The following is a 26,644-nucleotide window of genomic DNA, read 5'->3' on the forward strand; positions in this document are numbered from 1 at the left end:
TGTGACCCGTGATCTTTCTTAATCCGGGGTCTCACCCCAATCGCGCGTGCACCAATATGACGGCCTATAAAAGGGGCGACCACCCTGAAGTCCCGGCAACTGGTGTTCCGTGTCCTGGTAAAGGGGACGGTGGGGACACGTGGTCATATCATGAAGGGTAAGTGATGAGTCATTGTGTGCCGCCTGTCATGGGAAAGCTGTGGAGTGATGGCCTAGAGGTAACGCGGCCGCCTAGGAAGCGAGAGAATCTGAGCGCGCTGGTTCGAATCACGGCTCAGCCGCCGATATTTTCTCCCTCTCCACTGGACCTTGAGTGGTGGTCTGGACGCTAGTCATTCGGCTGAGACGATAAACCGAGGTCCCGTGTGCAGCATGCACTTAGCGCACGTAAAAGAGCCCACGGCAACAAAAGGGTTGTTCCTGGCAAAATTCCGTAGAAAAATCCACTTCGATAGGAAAAAACAAATAAAACTGCACGCAGGAAAAAAAAAAGAAAAAAAAAGGGTGGCGCTGTAGTGTAGCGACGCGCTCTCCCTGAGGAGAGCAGCCCGAATTTCACGCAGAGAAATCTGTTGTGATAAAAAGAGAAATACAATACAAGCTTGTTCTGTTTTCATCTCGATGCTCTTCCCTTTGTGGATAGGTAGCCCAGTGGTTACGCGTCACCCGAGATATTTTTGAGCGCATGGGATCGAATCTCACCCATCCACATTTGCCACTTTTTTGTTTCAACCCCATCCACTAGACCTTGAGAAGTGGTCTGGGCGCTAGTCATTCGGATGAGACGATAAACCAAGGTCTTGTGTGTAGCATGCACTTAGTGCACGACAAAGAACCCGCGGAAACGAAAAGTATTGTTCCTGGTAACATTCTTTAGTGAAGTGGTGACTCGTTTTAATTGGTTGTTGTTTTTTTATCCTTGTAGTAGTTATTGACGCGGCGATAGCCTTGAGATGGCCTTAGTGGTCGGCGAGGCTCTAAGCACCATAATTTCATTTCATTTCAACATTCTTTAGAACATTACAGTTTGGTAGGAAAACAAAACCTTTCCAGTAATGGAACAGTTCATTCCCTGACTGTAGCCAATGATGGAGAGAGGGAAGGGGGGTGGGGCTTCTAAAAAGTACCAAAGGGTGTCCAGTATCTTAAAATAATAATAATAAAAATAAAATAATAATAATATTCTTAGAAAATAGGAAAATTCGAGTACGACTGACCAACGTTTTCCATGATTTGGGGAAAATGGATCTCTGTTAAGAAAAGCCAATTCTTCAGAGCGTGCGGGAAAAAAATACAGAATATAAATCAGCCAAAGAGGCTTCAATGCATGTGACATTAATCGGGAGAAAACTGACAATTTTTACCACTGCGGAATCAGCCATGATATGATTGTAACCATGAGGAAACATGTTCAACACGCGACACTCATACAAGAAGGGTCTGATTCATCCTGAAAGCACACGCAGATAAAGGTAATGAGCAACTCCACCTCTCCCGGTCACAGCAGTCAATAATGCTCAGAATTACCGAGCATGATCTTGGACTTATAATACAACTCCTTGCAAAACAATCTCCTGAGGTTCATGAAAGGGCAATGAGATTGATTTAAGGGGGAAAAAAGTGAAATCTCCTTGGTAAGATGACATAACATCTGCTTGACCTTCTTTCAGTGCAGGAAAGCGCAATATAGAGCAAGAAAAAGCACATCTCAAAGCAATTTGCAGTCCCACAAATTTCACCTCATAAGGTTGTCAAAAAATGAATTACATGCGTGGACATCTCTGCTGTACCGAATTCCACGTGTTGTCAGGCATCGAACCAACAACAAAGACAAATGGATGCGTGCATCAGATGTTACTTATAACACAAAAAAGAGAATTGCTCTCTGACCTGCAGCTACAGATCCACACAGAGGCAGAAGGGGATCACACAAGAATCGAACCCCACGACTGTCCAAGAGGGCACCCAACAGCTCACTTGCTGGAACGGCGACCCTTCTCCTTCCAAAGCTCGGCACCAAAGGCAAAGCAAAACTCTTCCTTCACAACGACGTTAACTCCGAACTCATCTCAAGAGTTCAGAGCGAGAAGGACTGAGGACATGTCAGACACACATCACAACAGATTCACGTGCATCAGTTCGGAACAGAACTGAGCACACAAGAGAACGATAGAGCACAAAGGGGGAGAGAGAAGGAGGGAGAAAGGGAGAGGAGAAAGGGAGAGGAAGGGGAGAAGAGGGGAGAGGAGGGGAAAGGAGACGAACACACGCACAAATGAATGCCACGAGCCGTGACATGAAGATAATGCAATATCCCAGACATGAATTTTGTTCTCGTTGCAGACGCTAACTGCATACTACTAGCTTTGCTAGTGTATCTCTCTGCAAACGCCAAGCACGTTTTAGCACGTGAGTATTGTTTGAGCTTGTTCCACTATCATTATGAATAAGATTATTATTATGATTAAGATGATGATGATTATTATTGTCGTTATTGTTATTCTTGTTGCTATTATTGTTATTATTATTATTATTATTATTATTATTATCCTTTTAAATAATGCAGGAGTAACAACAGCATATCTTCAATGAATTTTTTACTCACTTGCGTAAACAAAGTGAGTCTATGTTTTAAGCCGGTGTTCGGTTGTCTGTGCGTGTGTGTGTGTCTGTGTATCCGTGGTAAACTTTAACATTGCCATTTTCTCTGCAAATACTTTGTCAGTTGACACCAAATTTGGCATAAAAATAGGGCAAATTCAGTTCTTTCCAGTCATCTTGTTTAAAACAATATTGCACCACTGGGATGGACACAAAAAATTTTTAAAAAGAATCCAAATCATATGCAAAATGAATTTACTGTTTTTTTTGTTTTGTTTTTTATTCTCTAAACTTGGCACTTTGATCTGATATTCTGACACAGCATCAAGAGCAGTCATTTTTATCATTTTTTTGTTCAAACAGAAACTTAATTTTGCTAAGCATGGAAGTTATATTTCTGGTGCATGTCTTTGGTGCAGCTAGTAAAAAAGGGAAATTAATCTGTAATTAATGCTAGGGGGTGGGGGGGATTAATTTGCTTTAAACTGATCTTTCTCATCTTAAACATTACATTTTGAAATTATACTCAATACATAAAAAGGTTGTGTGTTTTACTCTCAGTGTACAAGGCTTTTCGGAAAATACTAAAATCAACACTACAAGTGGACTTTATAGATCTGTTGGCTGAGCCCTGAAGATCATGGGCAAAAATCAATTGCGTACACATATTTATACACATTCGAAGCACGTTCTCATATTCCTCGCGAACGCGAAAGACGCCATTTTAGGTAGTTGACCTGCTCGTTCAATCCTATATTCAATCGACAAAACACGATAACATGTGATAGAAAGTTGGAGAAGGAGACCGTTAAATATTTATTCAGAGAAAGATTTGTGAACGCCTCATCACTTACTGGATTATGCCCCAAACTGCCATAAAAATATCAAGAAAATCAGTCGGAATTCACAGTTAAAAATAATAAATCATGAAACGTAAAAATTTCCAGTGTTGACTTTTCTCAAAATGAAGTCCTTTTCACTTCATACGACGTTTAGAACTACTTGTACTTGGCTCTACATGTTATTAGTTTAACAAAATACTCAGTTTTCATATCAACTTTAAAACTATTAAACTAGAATGAACATAAAAGAGAAAGTGAATCGACCGTGTCGTACATTCCCGGCGGGTGTAACTAAACTTGTACATCTATCTAGATCCAGAGAAAACGGCTAAATGTTGCAGTGTGATTGCGGCGATAGCCACGTCTCCTGTACCGCGGACTTAAAAAGAATTCTTAATTGTCCTTAAAGATTTTTGAATGCCCAATATACACCAGAATAATATGATTTAAACAGCGTTCTCACTGCGAATACCGCTATCGATTTATCGCCCTTCAAAAAAATATGTTTAAATGTTAAATTTTAGAACGTCAGTTAAGAAGCCTCGATAGTGTAATGGATAAGGCAGTCTCTTGTCACCCGAACACGCGAGGTTCGAATCTGGTAAAACGCGAAGCTTTATAATAACAAGTACAGAACACATTTTAACGATTAGATTTTTTTAAAATGTATCACAAGTGAGTCTTGAAGGCCTTGCCTCTCTTGTTATTATTATTATTGTTGTTGTTGTTGTTATCCTTTTAAATAATGCAGGAGAAACAACAGCATATTTTCAATGATTTTATTTCTTTTTACTTGTCTTTCTTTTTGATCCAGCCTCCTCTCTTTTCACAGATTTTTTGATGTCTGAATCTCTCTTATATTCACCATCTCACGAGTGTTTTGTTCCATCCATTCCATTTTCTTTCTTTCCTTCCCACTTTTTTTCTGTCTTTCTCTCGTGTGTAAAAGAAGGGAAGCTGTGTTATCCCCACGACAACTTGAATAGTATGTTCCTTGATGATAACATTAAGATTGTTCATTATCCTTTTCTTTTTTCCATTCTGTCTTTTTCTCTACTTCTCATCCTTTGTTTTGACCATATATATATACATATATGGTGTCATTTCTTTCTTCATTTCTTTTCGCATTCTTATTTCGTTGGTGTGCGTGCGTGCGTGTGTGTGTGTGTGTGTGTTTTACAATCATTATTTTCTTCTTTTTTTAATATAAGATTTTTCTTTTCCACTCCCTATTTGTTGTTCCTCACATTCACACTCTTTGTGTTTTTGGTTGTTGCTTTTTTTTTCTTGTTTGTTTTTGTTTTCTTAGTCTGTCCATCCTTCCTTTAATTCCCATACGTCTAAATTTGCTTATTTATCATCATTGTTATCTTTATTTATTTATTTTATCATTATTATTGTGACCAAGCGCTATGCTTGCTTCAAAACTTGCCTCATGCACAAGCTGGACTTCAACAGCCTGCGCAGAGAATGTGTGACGTCACTCCCAGTTTGAACGCGATGCCGCTTACATCACGGTATGCTATTGGCTGAGCTGGAATCTGTGTTTCTGCTCCACCATAATTAATTAATATCTCTTGTCGGATCAATAAACTGCAAGTATTATATACTGGCAGAATCGTCTCAATTCCATCTATAAATCTATTCCATTTATGTTTGCCTACGTTAAACTGATTTAACGCAGTTTGTAATTTTCAGTGATGAGCTCATTGAAACTAACCCTGTTCAGGTGACTTAAATTAAGATTATAAATTCATCTTAAACAATCAACACTTCATTTTATACTCATTATAAAGTAGGTGTTGAGCTCTTTCTTTTGCAACTTATCCGACGTAAATCGGTTCAGGAATCTTTTAGAACTCTGTCACTGAACACCTTGTAAGAAGCACAGTTGTTGTCAGATTTGGCCTGATTAGGGACGATCTGCTCGCAGCACACGTGATTGTCTTTGCAGTCCGCTTAACTTGCATAAATTGGCAGAGCGAGTAATGAGTGGTCAAACAACTCCAACCGAACAAACTTGACCTTAAGGGTGTAGACGCCAATAGGTCGTTAACTCCAACAACGAATGAGTGGTCATTTCATACCTGGTCAGTCATCTGACCAGAGTTGCTCTCTCTCTCTCTTTCTTGCTGCGTCGTGGGCAGTGTATGTGTGTGTCGAGTGTGTTCTCACAACGGCTAACATCTCGCTACGTATCGCTGTAAGTACTAGTGTGTAGAATGTGTTGATTTGTAAATTGTATTATTCGACACAGTACTTGAGTTCATATGAGTATGTTCAGTTACTGCTTTGTTCAGTTATTGCTTTGACATGTTAGTCACAGCTCTGCTATGATTGATCTAAATAATCACCATGTCGTTATATGCTTGGAGCAGTGTTCCATTTGACTCTTCTTAACGTCTCAGTCATTGACGTCTCTGGACACTGATGGTTTTTCGAGAATATTCTAGTGAGTGCATATGACGCGTTCTTTCTCATTTGCTGTCACTGATGGTTAGTGTTTCAATGATTCTCAGTACTCTAAGATGTGTGTAGTATTCTGCTGTTGTGATTACAAGATAGTGTTGGATTAATATCAGTTATTGGTTAAAACCACCTGATATGTATCAGTCTGTTAATTGTAATTTAGTTATCATGCTGTCTCCTATACGGCTTACCCCAGTATAGTGCAACATGATAAACTGATTCATTTGAGTCACTTTGACACAGTATAAGCTTTACCTAATCTATACTGTCAGTGTACTTTCACTAAATCAGCATAGCTTCAATCACTTTAACTGCACTATTTAAATGTATTAAAATGTCATTTGATGTCAGTGTTTGGTCTTCACACAGATGCATTACCAAGTGGTAGTCTTTCCATGTATTATGTATACATGTGCTTTACTATTCACTTGTGCCGACATGTTGTGCTAATGACATTTGTTTGTGTCATTCCAGGCACTGTCTTCTCTTCTCAGTCTTCTCTTTTTATGTCTTCTCTTCTCCATTACTTCTTCTTCTTTTATCTCTTCTCCTTTATGTCTTCTTCTTAGGTTTTCTCTACATAACTATTGTAAATTAAACAATAGAAAAACCCATTTGTGACTGGCCTCTATATGTTCCTGGCCTATGTGCGGGAATTCTTGTCTATCATTTCAATCAATCATTAGTTAGTTCTTTTGTACCGTACCCTTGAATAACCACTCGGTTCAGGTAACATGGCTACATTATTATTATTATTATTATTTACTTTTTTTTCTTTAAAAAAATTTTATTTATTTATTTATTTATGTACGCTTATAGTTGACTTCATCAAGTTTTTGCGCCTTATACATATTATTATTTTTAGTAGTAGTTCTTCCTCTTTTTTTAATGTATTTATCTATTATTTATTCACCTTCTTTTTCTTTTTTTTTTTCTCAAGGCCTGACTAAGCGGGTTGGGTTACGCTGCTGGTCAGGCATCTGCTTGGCAGATGTGGTGTAGCGTATATGGATTTGTCCGAACGCAGTGACGCCTCCTTGAGCTACTGAAACTGAAAATTAATTTAATGTCTGTTTTTGGTTGTTACGTTTTGTCTTTCTCCTCCCTCTTTTTTTTTCTTCTTTGTGTGTGTGTGTGTGTGTGTGTGTGTGTGTGTGTGTGTGTGTGTGCATTTACGTGTTTTGTTTTGTTATAATTTCCTTCTTTCTTTCCTTCCTTCCTGCCTTCCTTCAGCCTTTCTCCTTTTTTTTTGTTGTTTTTTTTGTTTTGTTTGCATTTATGTGTTTTATTATACTTTTCTTCCTTCCTTCCTTCTTTCCTACCTTTCACCCTTCCTTGTCTATCCTTTTTCCCCTTGTTCCTCCATTCCTTTTTATTTCATTTTATTATATCATTCTCTTTTGTTTTGTGTCCATACTTGCACACCTGTATTCCGTCCTTTCTTTCCGTTTTTCCCCTTGTTATGTCCTGCTTCTGTTCTCTTATTCTTTCTTTACTCGCTTCCATTTCGTACAGATGTGTCTATCAGTGTCACGCCGTGTTCTACTTGTACATTATACATTATTTAGTATAACAACATTTATATGCGTATGTGTCTGTGTGTCTCTTAGAACAACGGCAGACGTGTAATTCGGCCAAAGTGCTAATATCTTCACCGTTGGAAAATAAAGATTCATTCATTCATTCATTCTGTTTTTCCCGTTTATGTGCCGCGCCTTGTCTGCCTCTGCTCTCTTATCTCTTCCTTCCTTCATTTCTTCCTTCCTCTCTTTTCTACTTCCCTTCCCTCTTTCTTTTCTCACTCTTCTCTACCTCTGTTCTCTTTTGCCTTCCTTCCTTCCTTCTTCGCGGCGGTTTCTCTGAAGACTTTGTTTCATGATGTCCCTCTGTAGACGTTGATGGACTTCTCTAAAAGAAGTAAACATTTTTAATCAGATTTTTTTTAAGATAAGATAAGATAAGGTAAGAATAACTTTATTATCTCCAACTGGAGAAATTTGGTCAGGTACATTATCACAACATAAACAAGTAAACAACATGGGGACCATAACTGTAAAAGCCAACAACAGCCCCTACAAATATTACGAAGATACAAATGTAAAAAATATCACATACATTGTTTCATACATACATCCACACACTGCAGGTAATAACTAGTATTCTTAATGTAAAAACAGAAAGAATTAAGAAACATTATTTGAATATAATTATAAACATAGCCTACTATACTGCACATTGATTATAATAGACAGATAAGATAAGAATAAAGATGAATTGCGGAAAACCACAACCAGATAATCAGCACACACCCGCACCGCAACCCCCACCCCCCACCCCACCCCACCACCCACCCCACACGCGCGGATAACTTGATTAAACAAGAGTAATAAACATATGTTCTCAAATAAAAGCATTTCACATATTCGCTTTTAAAAACATTGCAATTAATTATTACATCGTAATTATTAAACAGAAATATATTTGGAGGTTTTAAACTATGGAAGGTTTTTTAAACTTCGAGTGGAAAGCTTAAAGCGGTGACTTGTTTTTATTGGGGTTTTTTTTTTGGGGGGGGGGGGGGCGGGTTAACCCTTGTAGGAGGTATTAACGTGGCGATAGCCTTGAGATGGCCTTAGTTGTCGGCGAGGCTATAAGCACCATAATTTGATTTGATTTGATTTCCTTCCTTCTTTTATTCCTCCCTCTAGTTTCTACTTCCCTCCCGTCTCCACGCCCCACCCCCCTTGGCTGAATTTCTGATCTCTTTTGACTTCTTATTACTCCTTCTGTCTTTACTTCTCGTGAATGTATCCCTTGCCTCTACCACAATTCTCACATGACTCATTATGTCTTCTCTCTTTATTTCTCGTTAATATATCCCTTGTTTCTATCACAATTCTCACATGACTCATTACGTCTTCTCTCTTTATTTCTCGTTAATATATCCCTCGTCTCTATCACAATTCTCACATGGCTCATTACGTTTTCTCTCTTTATTTCTCGTTAATATATCCCTCGTCTCTATCACAATTCTCACATGACTCATTACGTCTTCTCTCTTTATTTCTCGTTAATATATCCCTTGTTTCTATCACAATTCTCACATGACTCATTATGTCTTCTCTCTTTATTTCTCGTTAATATATCCCTTGCCTCTACCACAATTCTCGCATGACTCATTACGTCTTCTGTCTTTATTTCTCGTTAATATATCCCTTGTCTCTATCACAATTCTCACATGACTCATTACGTTTTCTCTCTTTATTTCTCGTTAATGTATCCCTTGTCTCTATCACAATTCTCACATGGCTCATTACGTCTTCTGTCTTTATTTCTCGTTAATATATCCCTTGTCTCTACCACAATTCTCACATGGCTCATTACGTCTTCTCTCTTTATTTCTCGTTAATATATCCCTTGTCTCTATCACAATTCTCACATGACTCATTACGTCTTCTCTCTTTATTTCTCGTTAATATATCCCTTGTCTCTATCACAATTCTCACATGACTCATTACGTCTTCTGTCTTTATTTCTCGTTAATATATCCCTTGTCTCTATCACAATTCTCTTATGACTTCTTATTACTCTTGTCTTTATTTCTCGTGAATGTATCCCTTGTCTCTACCACAATTCTCCCTTCTTATTCCCTTTCCTTTTTCTTTTCTTATTAATATCAATTGTCTCTACGTACCTCTGTTCTTGTTCTCTTATTACTTCGCATTACTCTCTCTCTCTCTCTCTCTCTCTCTCTCTCTCTCTATATATATATATATATATATATATATATATATATACAGAGAGAGAGAGAGTTAATATCCCTTGTCCTTGCCTCTATTCTCTTATTACTTCCTATTACCCCTAGTTTCTTACACACACACACACACACACACACACACACACACACATATATATATATATATATATGTATTATATCGTTAATATCCTTTGTTCCTACCTCTATTCTTTAAACACTTCTGATAACTCCTTCAGTCTTTATTTCTCGTAAATATCCTATTTGTCTCTACCTCTATTCTCTTACATTCTCTTCCTCTCTCCTTCCTTATAATTCCTGTCTCTCCTGTGTCTACTTTCCTCCACCTCTTCACTCCCCTTACACACCCCTCACCCCTCCCTGACCTCCCACCCCCAAACCACCCCCTCTCTATTTCTGCCTTCACGGTCCAGAGTTTCAGTCTCCTCTTCCACTTTCTTTCAGAATGCCAGAAGGACCGGCTGGTGGCCGTTCGGGACAGCTGCACCAAGTTCCAGCGGTGCTCCGAGGGCGCTTTGATGCCCCCTGAGGACTGTGCCCTGGGCACCGCCTTCAGTGAGCGGAAGCAGCAGTGCGTCCACTTCCAGGAGGTCGGCTGCACACAGGGTATGATGATGGCTGCAGCCAGAGTTTTTTTTTGTTTTGCTTTTTTGTTTGTTTGTTTTTTGTTGTTGTTTTTTTCCTACATTTACGTATTCATTCGTTTATTCAACTATTCAGTTAACTAATTATTCATTTATCTTTTTTTTCACTTATCATTTATTTATTAATTTATCTGTTTATTTATTCATTTGTTTATCATTTATCGATCTATCTATTTAATCATTAATTTATTCATTTATTGTTTTATTTTATTGTTTTGATTTATCTGTTCAGTTATTTGCTTACTTACGTATAAACTTTTATTTATTCATTCATTTCTTCATTTCTTCATTCATCTATTTATTCATAAAAAAAAAGATATTTCTTTATTTATCGATTTCTTCATTTCTTTATTTTGTTATCCATTTATGTATTCATCTATCACTATTATCATTTATTTATCTATTTTTCATATTAGTATTTTTATATTATTCAAATGTTATCAGAGCTCTTCATCAAAGGCACCAAAATATATATAATCATCACTATGAAATTAGAATTATTATCAGCTTGACTCTACATGGACACCAGGAGCAACCTGTAACCGGAAAGGGTGAATAGGTAATAGAGAAACATCTAAAGAACGAAAGAAACATATAAAATATTACTAAGTAACTAAGTAACTAAATACATGATACTGAAAAAAGAGGCGCGTCTATTAACTCTCGTTCACCTCTTCATTATCCCCAAGCACCCTCTATGTTGTTGTTTTTTCTATTGCATTCACAAGGAATTATGAAACGACGAGCAAAGGTGGTGTTGTTCATTATTAAGTTTGTTTCTCTGCCCCACCATCTCCGCCGTTTCAATGGCACAACTCTCACACTGCTGCTCACACGCACGCACGCACGCACGCACGCACACACACACACACACACACACACACACACACACACACACACACACACACACACACACACAGAGCATGAAAAAAGGCATGGAAAAAAGAAAAACTCCAATAGCTACATGGTATGTAACGATGTTCCAGCGGAGGGAAGATTCGTCAGTCAGTACTCTCCCTTGTGCCAGCGGCCCCCAAAGGGCGTTAAATTTGATGAATCCTGGAATGTCCCCCACCCCGAGTACTGCAATGGTTTCATCACCTGTGGCAATGGAAGGGCCATACCTGCCTGTCATATCTGTGCTCAGGGCACCATCTTCTATGCCAACACCTTCAGGACGTGAGTAGAATGAAAATTGTGATGGGAACTTTCCTTTTTTGATAACTTTGTTGACTGGGTATACCGTGTGATTGTGTGATTGTGTGTGTGTGTGTGTGTGTGTGCAAATAAAATTAAAAGAACATATTTTATTAGTCATGAAACCTTTAGGTTTATAAGACGCAAGGCACACACATACAAAATAGTAGTAAATAGTTTATGTCAGTCGAATATTGGTTCAACATTCAAACACAGCATTTGTCCAGTCTTGGTTGTTCATCGCTTGTTAGTATCAACTGACTACGAACATTGTATTGTTAGATTTTTGTGTGCATCCTTTATGATTATTCTCTAAGTTTTAGATTTAACACAATAACTAAGTGGATGGATTTCGTCTTCCAATACTTCGCAAGTACTACATAATCTGCCTTCTTGTTGAATATTTAAGTATCTGCTTTATTAAATTTTCAGTTCATGTGCGCTTATCCTGAGTTTTTGTTAAAGCTTGTCTGTGTCACATGCATCTGCATCTGCTATATTCAAAGGGTATGATTCAGTCTTGTAATCGGTTACAGTGGCATTGCAAAATTGACGCATTTATGATGTGTATATGTTGGATTTGATTTTGTAAATATTACCACTTCGTTTCTTCTCTATTCATTTTTGATCCACAACTATAGAAATATATGTTCAAACTATGTAACTTCTATCGTAATTCAGTTCTTGTTAAAGAGAGGATAAACCATGATCAACAGCTTTTAATAAACGTGGTATGCTGCAAGGTGAACATCATGAACCTTTGAGGAATCGTTATTTTACACACACACACACACACACACACACACACACACACACACACACACAGAGAGAGAGATATATATAGATAGATAGATAGATAGATAGATGTTAAACAAAGTAGGGTTGAGGGTATTACCCTTACATACACCATTCCGTACGGTTAGTTCTCTGCTGAGTCCGTGTGCTTTGGTTTGAATTTTTGGAATTCACATACATACCTTTAACTATATCATAACATTTTCCAGTTATCCCCATTCTGTTCAGCTTTCGCAAGACAGCATCCTGCCAAACATTATCAAAGGCCTTTTCAAAATCAACGAAACAACCATATAATATACCATTTTTTCATTTTAATTACTTCATTTATTACATAAAAATACTTCTGAAATGTAATTTGTTGATCCATGTTTGTACCCTTTGATGTGTTGATGTGCGTGCGTGTGTGTGTTGGGGGGGGGGGGGGGAGGTAGGGGGGATGTTGCATGGGAAACCACTTTGTATTGAAATCTTGTGGCTCGACAAATTAAGATAAAAACAATCAACATTATATTAATGCTGTGTGTTCGAAGTTGCAAGCGAGGCACGCAGAGAGACTGTCCACGTGGCCGGCGGTTCGTACGTCACCAGGACGTCGTCAAAGTTCGTGCCTTGGAAGAGAGTTGCAGAGCACCTCTGCCTCTTGGGCCGTTTGGAGGATCTGGAGGAGTGTTTGGTGGATTTGGAGGAGGAGGGTCTGGACAATTTGTTGGATCTGGAGGATACAGTGGGGGTCAAGTGGTTGGGTATGGGGGATACTTTGGGGGGTCAAGGGGAGGAGCTGGGGGAGGCACTAAAGGAGGGTCTGGAGTAACTGGAGGATCAGGAGGAGGGTCTGGTTGGCAAACGGGTTCAGGAGGAGGATCAGGAGGGTCTGGTTGGCAAACGGGGTCAGGAGGAGGATCAGGAGGAGGGTCTGGTTGGCAAACGGGGTCAGGAGGAGGGTCAGGAGGAGGATCAGGAGGAGGATCAGGAGGAGGGTCTGGTTGGCAAACGGGGTCAGGAGGAGGATCAGGAGGAGGATCAGGAGGAGGGTCTGGTTGGCAAACGGGTTCAGGAGGAGGATCAGGAGGAGGGTCTGGTTGGCAAACGGGTTCAGGAGGAGGATCAGGAGGAGGGTCTGGTTGGCAAACGGGGTCAGGAGGAGGATCAGGAGGAGGGTCAGGAGGAGGGTCTGGTTGGCAAACGGGGTCAGGAGGAGGATCAGGAGGAGGATCAGGAGGAGGATCGGGAGGAGGGTCTGGTTGGCAAACGGGGTCAGGAGGAGGATCAGGAGGAGGGTCAGGAGGAGGATCAGGAGGAGGGTCTGGTTGGCAAACGGGGTCAGGAGGAGGGGCAGGAGGAGGGTCTAGTTGGCAAACGGGGTCAGGAGGAGGATCAGGAGGAGGGTCTGGTTGGCAAACGGGGTCAGGAGGAGGGGCAGGAGGAGGGTCTAGTTGGCAAACGGGGTCAGGAGGAGGATCAGGAGGAGGGTCAGGAGGAGGATCAGGAGGAGGGTCTGGTTGGCAAACGGGGTCAGGAGGAGGGTCTAGTTGGCAAACGGGGTCAGGAGGAGGATCAGGAGGAGGGTCAGGAGGAGGATCAGGAGGAGGGTCTGGTTGGCAAACGGGGTCAGGAGGAGGGGCAGGAGGAGGGTCTAGTTGGCAAACGGGGTCAGGAGGAGGATCAGGAGGAGGATCAGGAGGAGGGTCTAGTTGGCAAACGGGGTCAGGAGGAGGATCAGGAGGAGGGTCTGGTTGGCAAACGGGAACAGGAGGAGGATCAAGAGGAGGGTCAGGAGGAGGATCAGGAGGAGGGTCTGGTTGGCAAACGGGGTCAGGAGGAGGGTCAGGAGGAGGGTCTAGTTGGCAAACGGGGTCAGGAGGAGGGTCAGGAGGAGGGTCTAGTTGGCAAACGGGGTCAGGAGGAGGGTCTAGTTGGCAAACGGGGTCAGGAGGAGGATCAGCAGGAGGGTCAGGAAGAGGATCAGGAGGAGGGTCAGGAGGAGGGTCTAGTTGGCAAACGGGGTCAGGAGGAGGATCAGGAGGAGGGTCAGGAGGAGGATCAGGAGGAGGGTCTGGTTGGCAAACGGGGTCAGGAGGAGGGGCAGGAGGAGGGTCTAGTTGGCAAACGGGGTCAGGAGGAGGATCAGGAGGAGGGTCTAGTTGGCAAACGGGGTCAGGAGGAGGATCAGGAGGAGGGTCTGGTTGGCAAACGGGAACAGGAGGAGGATCAAGAGGAGGGTCAGGAGGAGGATCAGGAGGAGGATCAGGAGGAGGGTCTGGTTGGCAAACGGGGTCAGGAGGAGGGTCAGGAGGAGGGTCTAGTTGGCAAACGGGGTCAGGAGGAGGGGCAGGAGGAGGTTCTGGTTGGCAAACGGGGTCAGGAGGAGGGGCAGGAGGAGGATCAGGAGGAGGGGCAGGAGGAGGATCAGGAGGAGGATCAGGAGGTGGGTCTAGTTGGCAAACGGGGTCAGGAGGAGGATCAGGAGGAGGATCAGGAGGAGGGTCTGGTTGGCAAACGGGGTCAGGAGGAGGGTCAGGAGGAGGGTCTAGTTGGCAAACGGGGTCAGGAGGAGGGGCAGGAGGAGGATCAGGAGGAGGGGCAGGAGGAGGATCAGGAGGAGGATCAGGAGGTGGGTCTAGTTGGCAAACGGGGTCAGGAGGAGGATCAGGAGGAGGGTCTAGTTGGCAGACAGGGTCAGGAGGGGCAGGAGGAGGGTCTAGTTGGCAAACGGGGTCAGGAGGAGGGTCAGGAGGGGCAGGAGGAGGATCAGGAGGAGGATCAGGAGGAGGGTCTGGTTGGCAAACGGGGTCAGGAGGAGGGGCAGGAGGAGGGTCTGGTTGGCAAACGGGGTCAGGAGGAGGGGCAGGAGGAGGGTCTAGTTGGCAAACGGGGTCAGGAGGAGGATCAGGAGGAGGGTCAGGAGGAGGGTCTGGTTGGCAAACGGGGTCAGGAGGAGGGGCAGGAGGGGGGTCTAGTTGGCAAAAGGGATCAGGAGGAGGGTCAGGAGGAGGGTCAGGAGGAGGGTCTAGTTCGCAAACAGGGTCAGGAGGAGGGGCAGGAGGAGGGGCAGGAGGAGGGTCTAGTTGGCAAACGGGGTCAGGAGGAGGGGCAGGAGGAGGGGCAGGTGGAGGGGCAGGAGGGTCTAGTTGGCAAACGGGGTCAGGAGGAGGATCAGGAGGAGGGTCAGGAGGAGGGTCTAGTTGGCAAACGGGATCAGGAGGAGGGTCAGGAGGAGGGTCTAGCTGGCAAACGGGGTCAGGAGGAGGGTCAAAAGGAGGGGCAAGTGGAGGGGCAGGAGGAGGGGCAGGAGGAGGGTCTAGTTGGCAAACGGGATCAGGAGGAGGGTCAGGAGGAGGGTCTAGTTGGCAAACGGGGTCAGGAGGAGGGTCTAGTTGGCAAACGGGGTCAGGTGGAGGGTCTAGTTGGCAAACGGGGTCAGGAGGAGGGGCAGGAGGAGGGCAAGGGTGGGGAGGAGGAGCAGGAGGAGGAGCAGGAGGAGGGGCAGGAGGAGGGCAAGGTTGGGGAGGAGGGGCAGGAGGAGGGGCAGGAGGAGGGTCTAGTTGGCAAACGGGGTCAGGAGGAGGGGCAGGAGGAGGGCAAGGGTGGGGAGGAGGAGCAGGAGGAGGGCAAGGGTGGGGAGGAGGAGCAGGAGGAGGGCAAGGGTGGGGAGGAGGAGCAGGAGGAGGGGCAGGAGGAGGGCAAGGGTGGGGAGGAGGAGCAGGAGGAGGGTCAGGAGGAGGGCAAGGGTGGGGAGGATGGCAACAAACAGGAGGCACCAACAACATTGGAGGTGTGTAACAGCAGCTACATAATGAAAATGATTCGTTTTGTTTTGTTTTGTTTTGTTTTTTGGGGCGTTTTTTTTCCTCTCTCATCTGAACATCCTATTTCTTTGTCTCACATTGCGTCAGGATACACACACACACACACACACACACACACACACACACACACACACACACACACAAACAAACAAACAAAGCTCACACACCGGAAAGACAAAGAATTTGAGAGAATAAATAAATAACCAAAAAAAATTATAATCTGACAAATGAAATTAATTTGGATTCTCCTAAAGATTTATCAGAATTGTGGCTCCATAGCGACACCTATTTATTGGCTAGGCTGTACTGACATTCCAAAGAGACAAACAAGAAGAAGAAGATCAGCATTATATTTGAAAAAAAAATATTAAAAAAATAAAAAAACAAACAAACAAACAAACACGAAAGCCTTGCGTAGAGAAAAGAGAACCGCCAGGTTATATGCTTGTCTCTTGCTTTCGTAGATCACTCGCCCTGCTTTTTGCAATTAGCCGATTTTCTACTGCAATTTAAGTCAAGCCTGCTGGGACCATATTCAAGACATTTTGCCTGAAGGCAAGTTACCCTTGACGGGGCAGGGACCCGTGGTTACAGTTTGCCTTGAAGGCCAGGTTATCTTCGTATTCAAGACACACAAAGTGCACTCAGGCAGCTAACCCGTGGTCTATAAATAAAAATCCCGGGAATTCTCTTAGGCGTATGCTCTTTTACTTTGCACTGTGCCACAATGTGACCAAACACAAAAAGAAGATTAAAAAAAAAAAAAAAGCTTCAGTGGCAAAGCATCAATTAGAGTCAGCAACTTGTCAAATCTAGGGGCCACTTTCGCATTCTGACACATTGCCCTCCCTGCTTTACACCTAATTGCAAAAATGAACTAAAATAACAGAGCTCGGACTCAAACATTTCTCTATAATGAACGAATTTCAATGATCTGCAAACTCTGGGCATTCCAAATCTATCATCTGCAAGTGCACTCACCTTACAGCTGCATACGTAATTAATATGGAATATAATGATGTCTGCCAGTCTCAATACGTCAATTTTGACTGCCAAGCAAACAAAGGATAAAATCAAACTATCAGAGGCCATATTCAAGACACAGTCTCTCTGCAGAATGCCTGTTTTCCCTTAAAATAAGGATTCGCCATCTTTACCTCTGCTTCGTGGGCTGTCACCTTTGGCAGATAGTAAGGGTAAGTTGCCTTAGGGGTTTGTAGAACTGCTGATAGGTTTTTGTGTTCCTGAAGACGGGATATCACGAACCCTCGGGCAGTTTGCCTTGTCTCAGGCAGCTTACCCGCAGGCACACAAATTTAACCGCAGGCACGATGGTCTCCTGGTCGTATCCTGGTATGGCTGACAACTCAAACCAGCATCTCAAGCCAGCAACGTCTCAATTTGTTTCTTGAGGAGGCGTCACTGTGTTCAGACAAATCCATAACAGCCACATCCAGGCAGATGCCTGACCAGCAGCTTAACACAATGTACTCTACATTTGTGTAACTGTCAAACTGGATTTCTTCAGCAGAATTTTGCTGAAGGACCACACTTTTGTTGATTCGAACCCAGACCCTCAGGGACTCTGTATTGGCAGATGAGCGTCTTAGCCATTCTGCCACCTTCCTCTCCTAGACGTTGCTCTTCCGTCTGATTGGCCTTATCGTTCCACGTGTACTGCTTGCCCTCAGGGTCATCTGCGTTTGATCGTCTCTTCTTTCCCGTCAAGAGAAGACCCAACTATTTTCGTTTTTCACATAAAGTCGTGCAACAGGCAGCTTGAAATTTCGTCATGGGTCTTGTCTTGACGTCACTACAAAAAGCGTCAGCATGTTCATTACGTTCAAATTGCACGCGAGAGAAGTCTCCTTTTGCCTTTATTTCACTGTACAGAAAATCCTTAGTATCTGACGATACGTAAATAAGACTATCCATAACATGGTCAATAAATAAAACATCCCCCCATCCTCACCCCTAGAGAAGCACTAACTGAAAATACAACAAGAATTAAAACTCAATAATCACTCAAACACGAAATTCCCAATGATCCTGCACTTTCTATTAGGCCTACCACCACCACCATCAGCACGACCATCCTCATCAACATCTCTCTCTCTCTCTCTCTCTCTCTGTCTCATTATGTTGTTACGTCATGGGGAGTTTGCAAACAGTCTCATTCAAACTACAAATTGCTTTCCACTCATTAAGTCATGTGTCATGAATGATTTTGCATGTACTCATTGTGTTGTCATGTTCATATAAATGTTAGTAAAAATTTGATCACCGATGCCATTGCTGTGGCATTGATAGTGTTATGTTTTATTGATAGCCTATTTATACTCAGTGTATGTACGCATGCAAACTTTGTGTGTGCGTGTGTGTGTGTGTATGTGTGTGTGTGTGTGTGTGTGTGTGTGTGCGTGTGTGTGTGTTCTCTCTTTCATTCTTCTTCTTTCCATTACACGACCAACATCAGCTCACTGATGACTGTCCTGGTTGATGAATGCAGGGTATTTTCGTGTTTTCATAACCCACCGAACGCTGACATGGATTACAGGATCTTTAACGTGCGTGTTTGATATTATGCGTGCGGTATACACACGAAGGGGGTTCAGGCACCAGCAGGCCTGCAGTTTGGGGATCGGGAAAAATCTCCACCTTCACCCACCAGGTGCACTAAAATCGGGAATCGAACTCGGGAATCTGTGTGTGTGTGTGTGTGTGTGTGTGTGTGTGAGAGAGAGAGAGAGAGAGAGAGTTTGTTTCTGTGTGTGCGTGCGCGTACATGCGTGCGCGCGCATATTTCATTCGTGTTTGTGTGGAGAAAGACCCTTCATAATCTTTTTTTTTTTTTTTTTTTTTTTTTAAAGAAAAAAAAGTAACGTTAGAAAAACGTTAAAACAACCCAGCATGAAACAGCTGTAACATGTATTCCATGTATGGTCATGATTGATTCATGTAATTTATAATTTTTGTTCTTTCACGTACATCGCCGTGGATTCTTTAAGAGAAAGGGCGCTACATAGGTGTACATTGTTATTATCATTATTTGTATTTGTATTTGTATTTTTATCACAACAGATTTCTCTGTGTGAAATCCGGGCTGCTCTCCCCAAGGAGAGCGCGTCGCTACACTACAGCGCACCCCCCCCCCCCCCGGCCCCCCCCCCCTCCCCCCGGTTTATCGTCTCATCCCAATGACTAGCGTCCAGACCACCACTCAAGGTCTAGTGGAGGGGGAGAAAATATCGGCGGCTGAGCTGTGATTCGAACCAGCGCGCTCAGATTCTCTCGCTTCCTAGCCGGACGCGCTACCTCTAGGCCATCACTCCACTTATTATTATCATTGTTATTGTTATATTCCTAGGCGGTGGCCGTGGCGGTGGCGACTACTGGATCCAGCAGTTTAGCTTCCTGTGCAAGAAGATTCCAGAAGGCTACAACTACTCCGTTCCTTGGAACGTCGCTCACCCGAATTACTGCAACGGTTTCATCCGCTGTGACAAGGGCGCTGCCGTGCTCCCCTGTGATATGTGCGCCCCGGGCACTCTGTTCAAGTGGGGTACTAATACAGTGTGGGTATTTTTTGGGTTGTTGTTTGTAGGTTGACTGGTTTTGTCATGTATACTGTTGTAATGTGCGTGTGTGTGCGTGTGTGTGTGTGCGAGCGAGTGAGAGTGTGTGTGTGTGTGTGTGTACGTGTACGTGTGTGTGTGTGTGTGTGTGTGTGTGTGTGTGTGTGTGTGTGTGTGTGTGTGTGTGTGTGAATAAATCAAAGATTTGGTTTTTTCAAAAGACCAGACAATAAACATAAAGAATAAAGACTAGAAAGAGTTCATACCTTAAATGACAGACTTGTGCAATTTTTTTTTCTTCAATTGTTCACTGAGTGTTCTGCATGCTAATGGTACTATAAAAGTGGAGGTTAATTTGCAGCATGCTTGGCAGATTAGGCATGCACAGTTGTTTCGCTCTGTAGAATGCTTCATCAGGCTCGCAAACTGCGCTCCATTGGCCAATATCATTATTCATAAGGTATGAAACAACAGAAAAGAAATATGAGGCTGTGTAATCAAATGCATAGCACATTACAAGAATATTCTTATCGGTATATATCTATAGATAATCCCCCACTCTCTCCCCTCTCTCTCTCTTGCTCTCTCTCTCTTTCTTGTTCTTCTTGTTCTTCTTCTCTCTGTCTCGAGCATGAGAAAGCAAAAAGTCAGTTTACACCTTTGTACAACGCTTTCTGTGTAGAGCTCAAAACAGATGGTAAGACAGACATATAGATAGATAGATAGAGAGAGAGAGAGAGAGAGAGAGAGAGAGAGAGAGAGAGAGGTGACAGGAACACAGAGAGTGGGTGGTTCAGAGAGAAACAGAGACAAAAACAGACAGAGAAAGGTGTGTTCACATAATTATAACGAGTGAGACAAGGACTCACTTGTGATTCACACTTGAAAAAAAAAAAAAAAGATGAATAAAAAAAAATGTTGTTTTGTTGTTGATGTTTGGGCTTTTTTGTTTTGTTGTGTTTTTTTTTAATCGTTGAAATGTGTTGTGTATTTGTTATCATATAGTTTCCGGTTAAAAAAACAAAAAAAGCCACAAAGCAGAAACGAACCAAGCATGTTCAGGCGAGAGGAAACAGTCTTATGTACAGCGCTAACCTGTGTCTACTAATGACGTTCAAAAATAGTTTTTCAGCGAGATTAATCGGTTACGGTATTCGAGATGATAACGCCATTTAAATCACATTATTTTGGTATATCTTGGGCATTAAGAAATTCTTTAAAGTCCGCGGTGAAGGAGACGTTGCCATTGCCTCAAGCACATAACAACATTTAGCTGTTTTCTCTGGATCTAGATAGATGTTCGACTGGCTTAGTTACATTCACTGGGAAACTATGACATAGTCGATTCAATTTCTCTTTTGTGTTCATTCTATTTAATTCAGATTCCACTTAGAAATATTCATATGCAGTTAACACGTTGATGATGTTGTTTGTGTCACTGTATGTGTTCTGTCCAGAATTTGTATTTCTTTTCTTTTAATTGCGAACAAGAAAAAAGGAGATCATGCTGTATTATTACCAAATGAAGCCTACGTTCCGCCAACTGGGAAGGGGCAATATGGTGTTTTCGGACTTCGGAACGAGCCTCAACGAAATAAACCGTTAATGTTCCGGAAATACGGCATAACTCTTACAACCTATTATTGGTATGACAGTGAAGATTATTTTTCCAACTATGTGAAAGCGAAATATGATATTGGCATACAAAGTATTTCCAGAGCAAATGGCAATGTTAAAGTTTACCACGGACACACACAGACAGACACACAGACATAGACACAGACACAGACACACACACACACACACACACAGCCAACCAAACACAGGGTTATAACATAGACTCACTTCGTTTACACAAGCGAGTCAAAAGGTAAACTACCCTTGTTATCACGTATACCCCTCTCAATCCAGACCGTAAACGATGTAACACGTTCTTCTCCACGTTCACAGGTGTGAGACCGCCACTGAATCCGCCAAAGAGGACTGCACAAAAGAAAGGAGACGCATGGTTCCTAAAGAATTCATCCGGATCGTCCGCAGTAAAGCTCCCGACTGTAACCCCGATGGAGCTCTTGCTGCTCAAAAAGGAAAAGGAGGGGGTTCCAACCCAAGGGATACACTGCAGACCCAAACAAACTGGGTGGGGGAATAGTAAAATCGTAACCGACTTAACGTGAATTCACCCAGCCACAAAACCCACAACGACAGAGAACATGAGATGTTGTATTGTTCATCCGTTCCATGTTCCTGAAGTAGTTTCAGCCATGTAATACTACGGATCTGGGACTACCTGATTATTTCTGGCGTGTGTGTGTGTGTGTGGTTATTAACTGCTTGGCCGCTTTATAGCAGCTTTGAATGTCTTACAGACAGTCTGGATCATATGACTTGCTCCCTAATCGAAGTGTTTTCTGCTGTCCACAGCAGTGCATTTATAAATATATATATCTATGGATTTCTCTTTTGAAGATTTTTTTTTTTATAAATAAAACTAGAGTAATTTCTAGATTTACAATATTGTCTAGTCCATTGTATATGGCCAACCACCAACAACAACCATGACAATAATAGTAACATCAACAACATCAGAAACATCAAAATGACAATCCTGTATGTACTCATCATTTCAGGAAATTTCTTCATGCATGAAAAAAAATCATACATTGTCAAAAGAAAATCAAATTGAAAAACAAAGAAGAAAGAAATGAAGAAAAAAAAGCAAACACTCATAATCTTAGTGATGGTGGTAATACAATCTGTGGTCTGGAGAGTTTTCGTGACGGAAAATACCGATGTTTGTGTCTCCTGCAAGTATATTCTGAATGCGAATAAAATTGATGCAAAGCAGCTTGTGTGTGTGTGTGTGTGTGTGTGTGTGTGTGTGTGTGTTTGCGCTTGTGTGTGCGTGCGTGCGTGTGTGTGCGTGTGTGTGTGTGTGTGTGTGTGTGTGTGTGTGTGTGCGTGTGCGTGTGTGTTTGCGTCGAGTACGCTTGCTTGCAAATACGTACGTTCAGGATCCTGTAATTCATGTCAGCGTTCGGAGGATTTTGGAAACAAAAATACCCACATACACACACTGAAAAAAACCCCAAAAAACGGAGTATAGCTGCCTGCATGGCGGGGTAACACTTTCATACACGTAAAAGCCCAATAGTACATACGGATGAAATTGGTAGTTGCAGCCAACGAAAGCAGAAGAAGTAGGAAAAGGAAGAGTAGAAGAAGAAGAAGAAGAGAGAAGAGAGAAAAAAAAAGGACGACGACGAGAAGAAGAAGAAGAAAAAAACGACGACGATGAAGAAGAAGAAAAAGAAAGAGGAGGAGGAGGAGAAGGAAGAGGAGGAGAAGACGAAGCCGAAGAAGAAAAAGAAGAAGAGGAAGAAGAAGAACCACTGTGAGAAGAAGTCCTGAACTGAAGGGTAAGTATAAGTAGAGAAGTGTAGGGGTTGAAGGGTTGCAGAAAAGGGGAACACACGTATGAAGTTGTTTCCCTTTGACCACAGTGCAATTTACAATTCTCTTGCATCACAGCGGAAGGGATCTGGAACGTGGTACACTGAATAAGTGGTTTCCAAATATTAGATATTAGATAATGGCAAAAAAAGTTAATTAACAAGAAGACTTACTGCTTATGAGGACAAACTGATAAACGAGGATCTTGTCTGGTACGTAAAATGAACACAATAATAATCATCATACGCATTTGCGAAAAATCCTGGATTTCCAAAAGGTGTCTGATAGTTTCTGGACAAGCGTTACGCTGGAAAAAACAACAACAACTAAATGTATTTGGATTTGTGACAAAAATACTCAGCGAGTTGTCGTTCTTTGTGTTTAAAAGACATTAAATAGAAGAATATCATTATCCATGTGGCATGGACATCAGCACCTGTTCTGTTGAAACACGGAATAAGGTAAGGGTGCACAACTTCACACCTTTTGGCATCTGCATTAAAAGTGGATTTATTAGAAATAAGGTTCAGGGCAAGCAAAACGATAAGAATTTTTCAGCCAACACAGAAGCCACGCGAAACATAAAAAAAGCAAATATATGTTCCATAAACTCCATGCAACAACGGCACTTACACACAAAATGACTTGCTTCGAAATTGACACTGATTGTAGCATCGTGATAATGAAGTTTGCCAAATACGAATTTTCTATATAGAGTATTATAATTTTGAGGTGCAGAATAAAAAGGATAGAAACGAGAGAACATAGGATCATTCTGATATTAAGTTTGACAAATAGGGATTTTCTATCTAGAGTATTACAGTTGCAGAAGCCTGCTGGTAGAAACGAGGGAAGATAAATCTTATCACAAACATGGGAGACAGTCCTTCAGAAGGCCTTGATGCCAACAGAACGGTTTTTAAAATGCAATACCATGACACTGGTATTTTCTGTTGTTTTCTCTTGCTAATTCTAGTGTCCCTGCTTTTCCCATCTTATTCATCATTCATTCTGAGATCAAATACATCCTCTCCGATCAAACAACACATTTCCCCCCTTTTTTTTAAAGCCAGCCATCATGTCTGTCAAAGGCCAAGTGGAGATTTCATTGCGAAAGCTAAAGTTCAGAAGTCATACCAACTAAGAATACGGCGTGTACCGGTGTAACATAAGAAAACAAATACCCATCTATGTTTTTACCTATGGGGCTATCTAGTAAAAATCATGGGAAAATGGAAACCTCTCTTTTTCTAGGTGACACCCTCATTATCTATGTGTAGAGTGGTGGCAAAAGATCCAAGGATAGGTTATTAGGTGGAACTTAATGACAACAGAACATAATGCAATGCAATGGCGTTGGTATATTTCATTTCATGAACATTTCCTTCTTCTTCTTCTTCTACTCCCTCAGTTCTGTCGAGTCACATATGGGGCGCCTCGCAGAAGAACTGTTAACCACATTACGATGTAATAATTAATTGCAATGTTTTTAAAAGCGAATATGTGAAATGCTTTTATTTGAGAACATATGTTTATTACTCTTGTTTAATCAAGGTATCCGCGTGTGTGGGGTGGGTGGTGAGGGAAGGGTGCGGTGCGGGTGTGTGCTGATTATCTGGTTGTGGTTTTCCGCAATTCATCTTTATTCTTATCTTATCTTATCTATTATAATCAATGTGCAGTATAGTAAGCTATGTTTATAATTATAATCAAATAATGTTTCTTAATTCTTTCTGTTTTTACATTAAGAATACTAGTTATTACCTGCATTGTGTGTGGATGTATGTATGAAACGATGTATGTGATTTTTTTGTTTTTTTTTTTTTACATTTGTATCTTCGTAATATTTGTAGGGGCTGTTGTTGGCTTTTACAGTTATGATCCCCATGTTGTTTACTTGTCTATGTTGTGATAATGCACCTGACCAAATTTCTCCAGTTGGAGATAATAAAGTTATTCTTCTTATCTTATCTTATCTTATTCCTCTATGTCTGTCAGTTTTATGTCAAAGCCTGGTTCTCTGTAAATGTTTCCCCTGTCCGTTCTGCAATGTAGTCCATCGTTTTCTCTGTCTACCCCCTCCGTCTCCCTCCATCAATAGATCCTTGGACAATTATTTCAGCAAGACCACTGGATTCAGATTCAACATACTTTTGAACTTCTCAGTTCTTATCCTTTGTATCCTTCATTCTAACGTTTGCACACAAAATGGGTTCTCCTCATCAGGCATAACTTCTTGACTTCGTTTATATCCTTGCCTGACGAGAAGCATAGGTCCTATGCGCGTGTGAAAGGAACACATTGTAACAAAACAGCTATCCCTGGCAGAATTTTACAGAAATGTCTGCTTTGTTATGTCAAGAAATGTGTACGATAACGTGTACGCAAACAAGGACAAATTTGCGCTTTCCACTTTCCTCTTTGTATGTAGAGCTTCCCAAGAAGATGAAGTTGTATTACAGAATTTGATACATGATTCCTTTTGGGTACTATAGAAAACCACTTAATTCTTAGTGGTAGGCTGCTCCGACAAAACAAGTCTCGGATCGCACATCCCTCTCGCACCCCCCCCCCCCATCCCCCCACCCCCTCCCCTCCCCTATCCACCCGAACCACCCCAAAAAAACAATAACGAAATACATTGTTATTACCACAAGACAAAGCGCCAAAGTTTCTATCATAACTTAGTTATCCACCTTTAATTGATAGCAAATCAATCGAGGAAGTTAACTGTCACAAACCTTTTTGTGTCACTTGTCATAACAATCAATGTGTCCTGCTCATACCAGAATGACAATGATGTGCATAATTATTTCCAATCATATCAGCTCTCTAAAACACAATGTTGTTGTGTTTTTTTTTTCTTTTGATGTTTTAACTCACTCAGTACGGCCAGTCCTCTGTTCTCCTCTACACAGACCCCTCGGATGTCCAGTGGGTGTCTGAATGACCCAACCTTTAGCTTCCGTCGTCAGAACTATGGTATTCTTTGTCAACATTCACCTCTTCAGTATAAGAGCCTTCCGATTGCAATATTTTGATGATGGTAATTGGGATGAAACGCTGTTAACGTCGTCTCTTTCGCCGTTCGTATGGAGAGAGTTAATACATACATCAAAGGTGACATCGATTCTACCTCTCCAGTCTGAGACTCAGCCAACGAAAACATTTCAAAGTGACTATTCATTCTCCATTGACGAGCCTAAAATTGATCGCTCTCAAACTCTCATCAACATGTGTTTCCGATGATAGATATTTCAAATATTCTGCCTCTGGAATAGAAACCTACATGATATAACAAAACAGGTTTTACGTTACAGATAATGCCCAGCTGCGCCCCATGTCTCAGTGGCAATTTCAAAACTATTCAAACTGAAATTATTATTATCATTATAATTAATAATAATAATAATAATAATAATAGTAATAATAATAATAATATCATCATCATCATCATCATCATGTTTTTTTCTATCATTAAATT

The 26,644-nt window shown here is 41.8% G+C and overlaps 1 protein-coding gene across 1 annotated transcript; it reads left to right on the forward strand.

The window, feature by feature from the left end:
* Window positions 1–56: 56 nt before the first annotated feature.
* LOC143275731 (uncharacterized) lies at window positions 57–22,554 on the forward strand. Its single transcript, XM_076580007.1, has 8 exons — window positions 57–129; window positions 10,132–10,293; window positions 11,318–11,510; window positions 12,915–13,050; window positions 13,144–14,664; window positions 15,964–16,098; window positions 19,500–19,707; window positions 21,658–22,554. The coding sequence occupies exons 1-8, from the start codon at window positions 57–59 to the stop codon at window positions 21,882–21,884; spliced, it is 2,655 nt and encodes an 884-aa protein (XP_076436122.1). The 3' UTR covers window positions 21,885–22,554.
* The last annotated feature ends 4,090 nt before the right edge of the window (window positions 22,555–26,644 follow it).

This window comes from Babylonia areolata, chromosome 31 (genome assembly GCF_041734735.1).
Source record: "Babylonia areolata isolate BAREFJ2019XMU chromosome 31, ASM4173473v1, whole genome shotgun sequence".
Taxonomy (NCBI): Eukaryota; Metazoa; Mollusca; class Gastropoda; order Neogastropoda; family Buccinidae; genus Babylonia; species Babylonia areolata.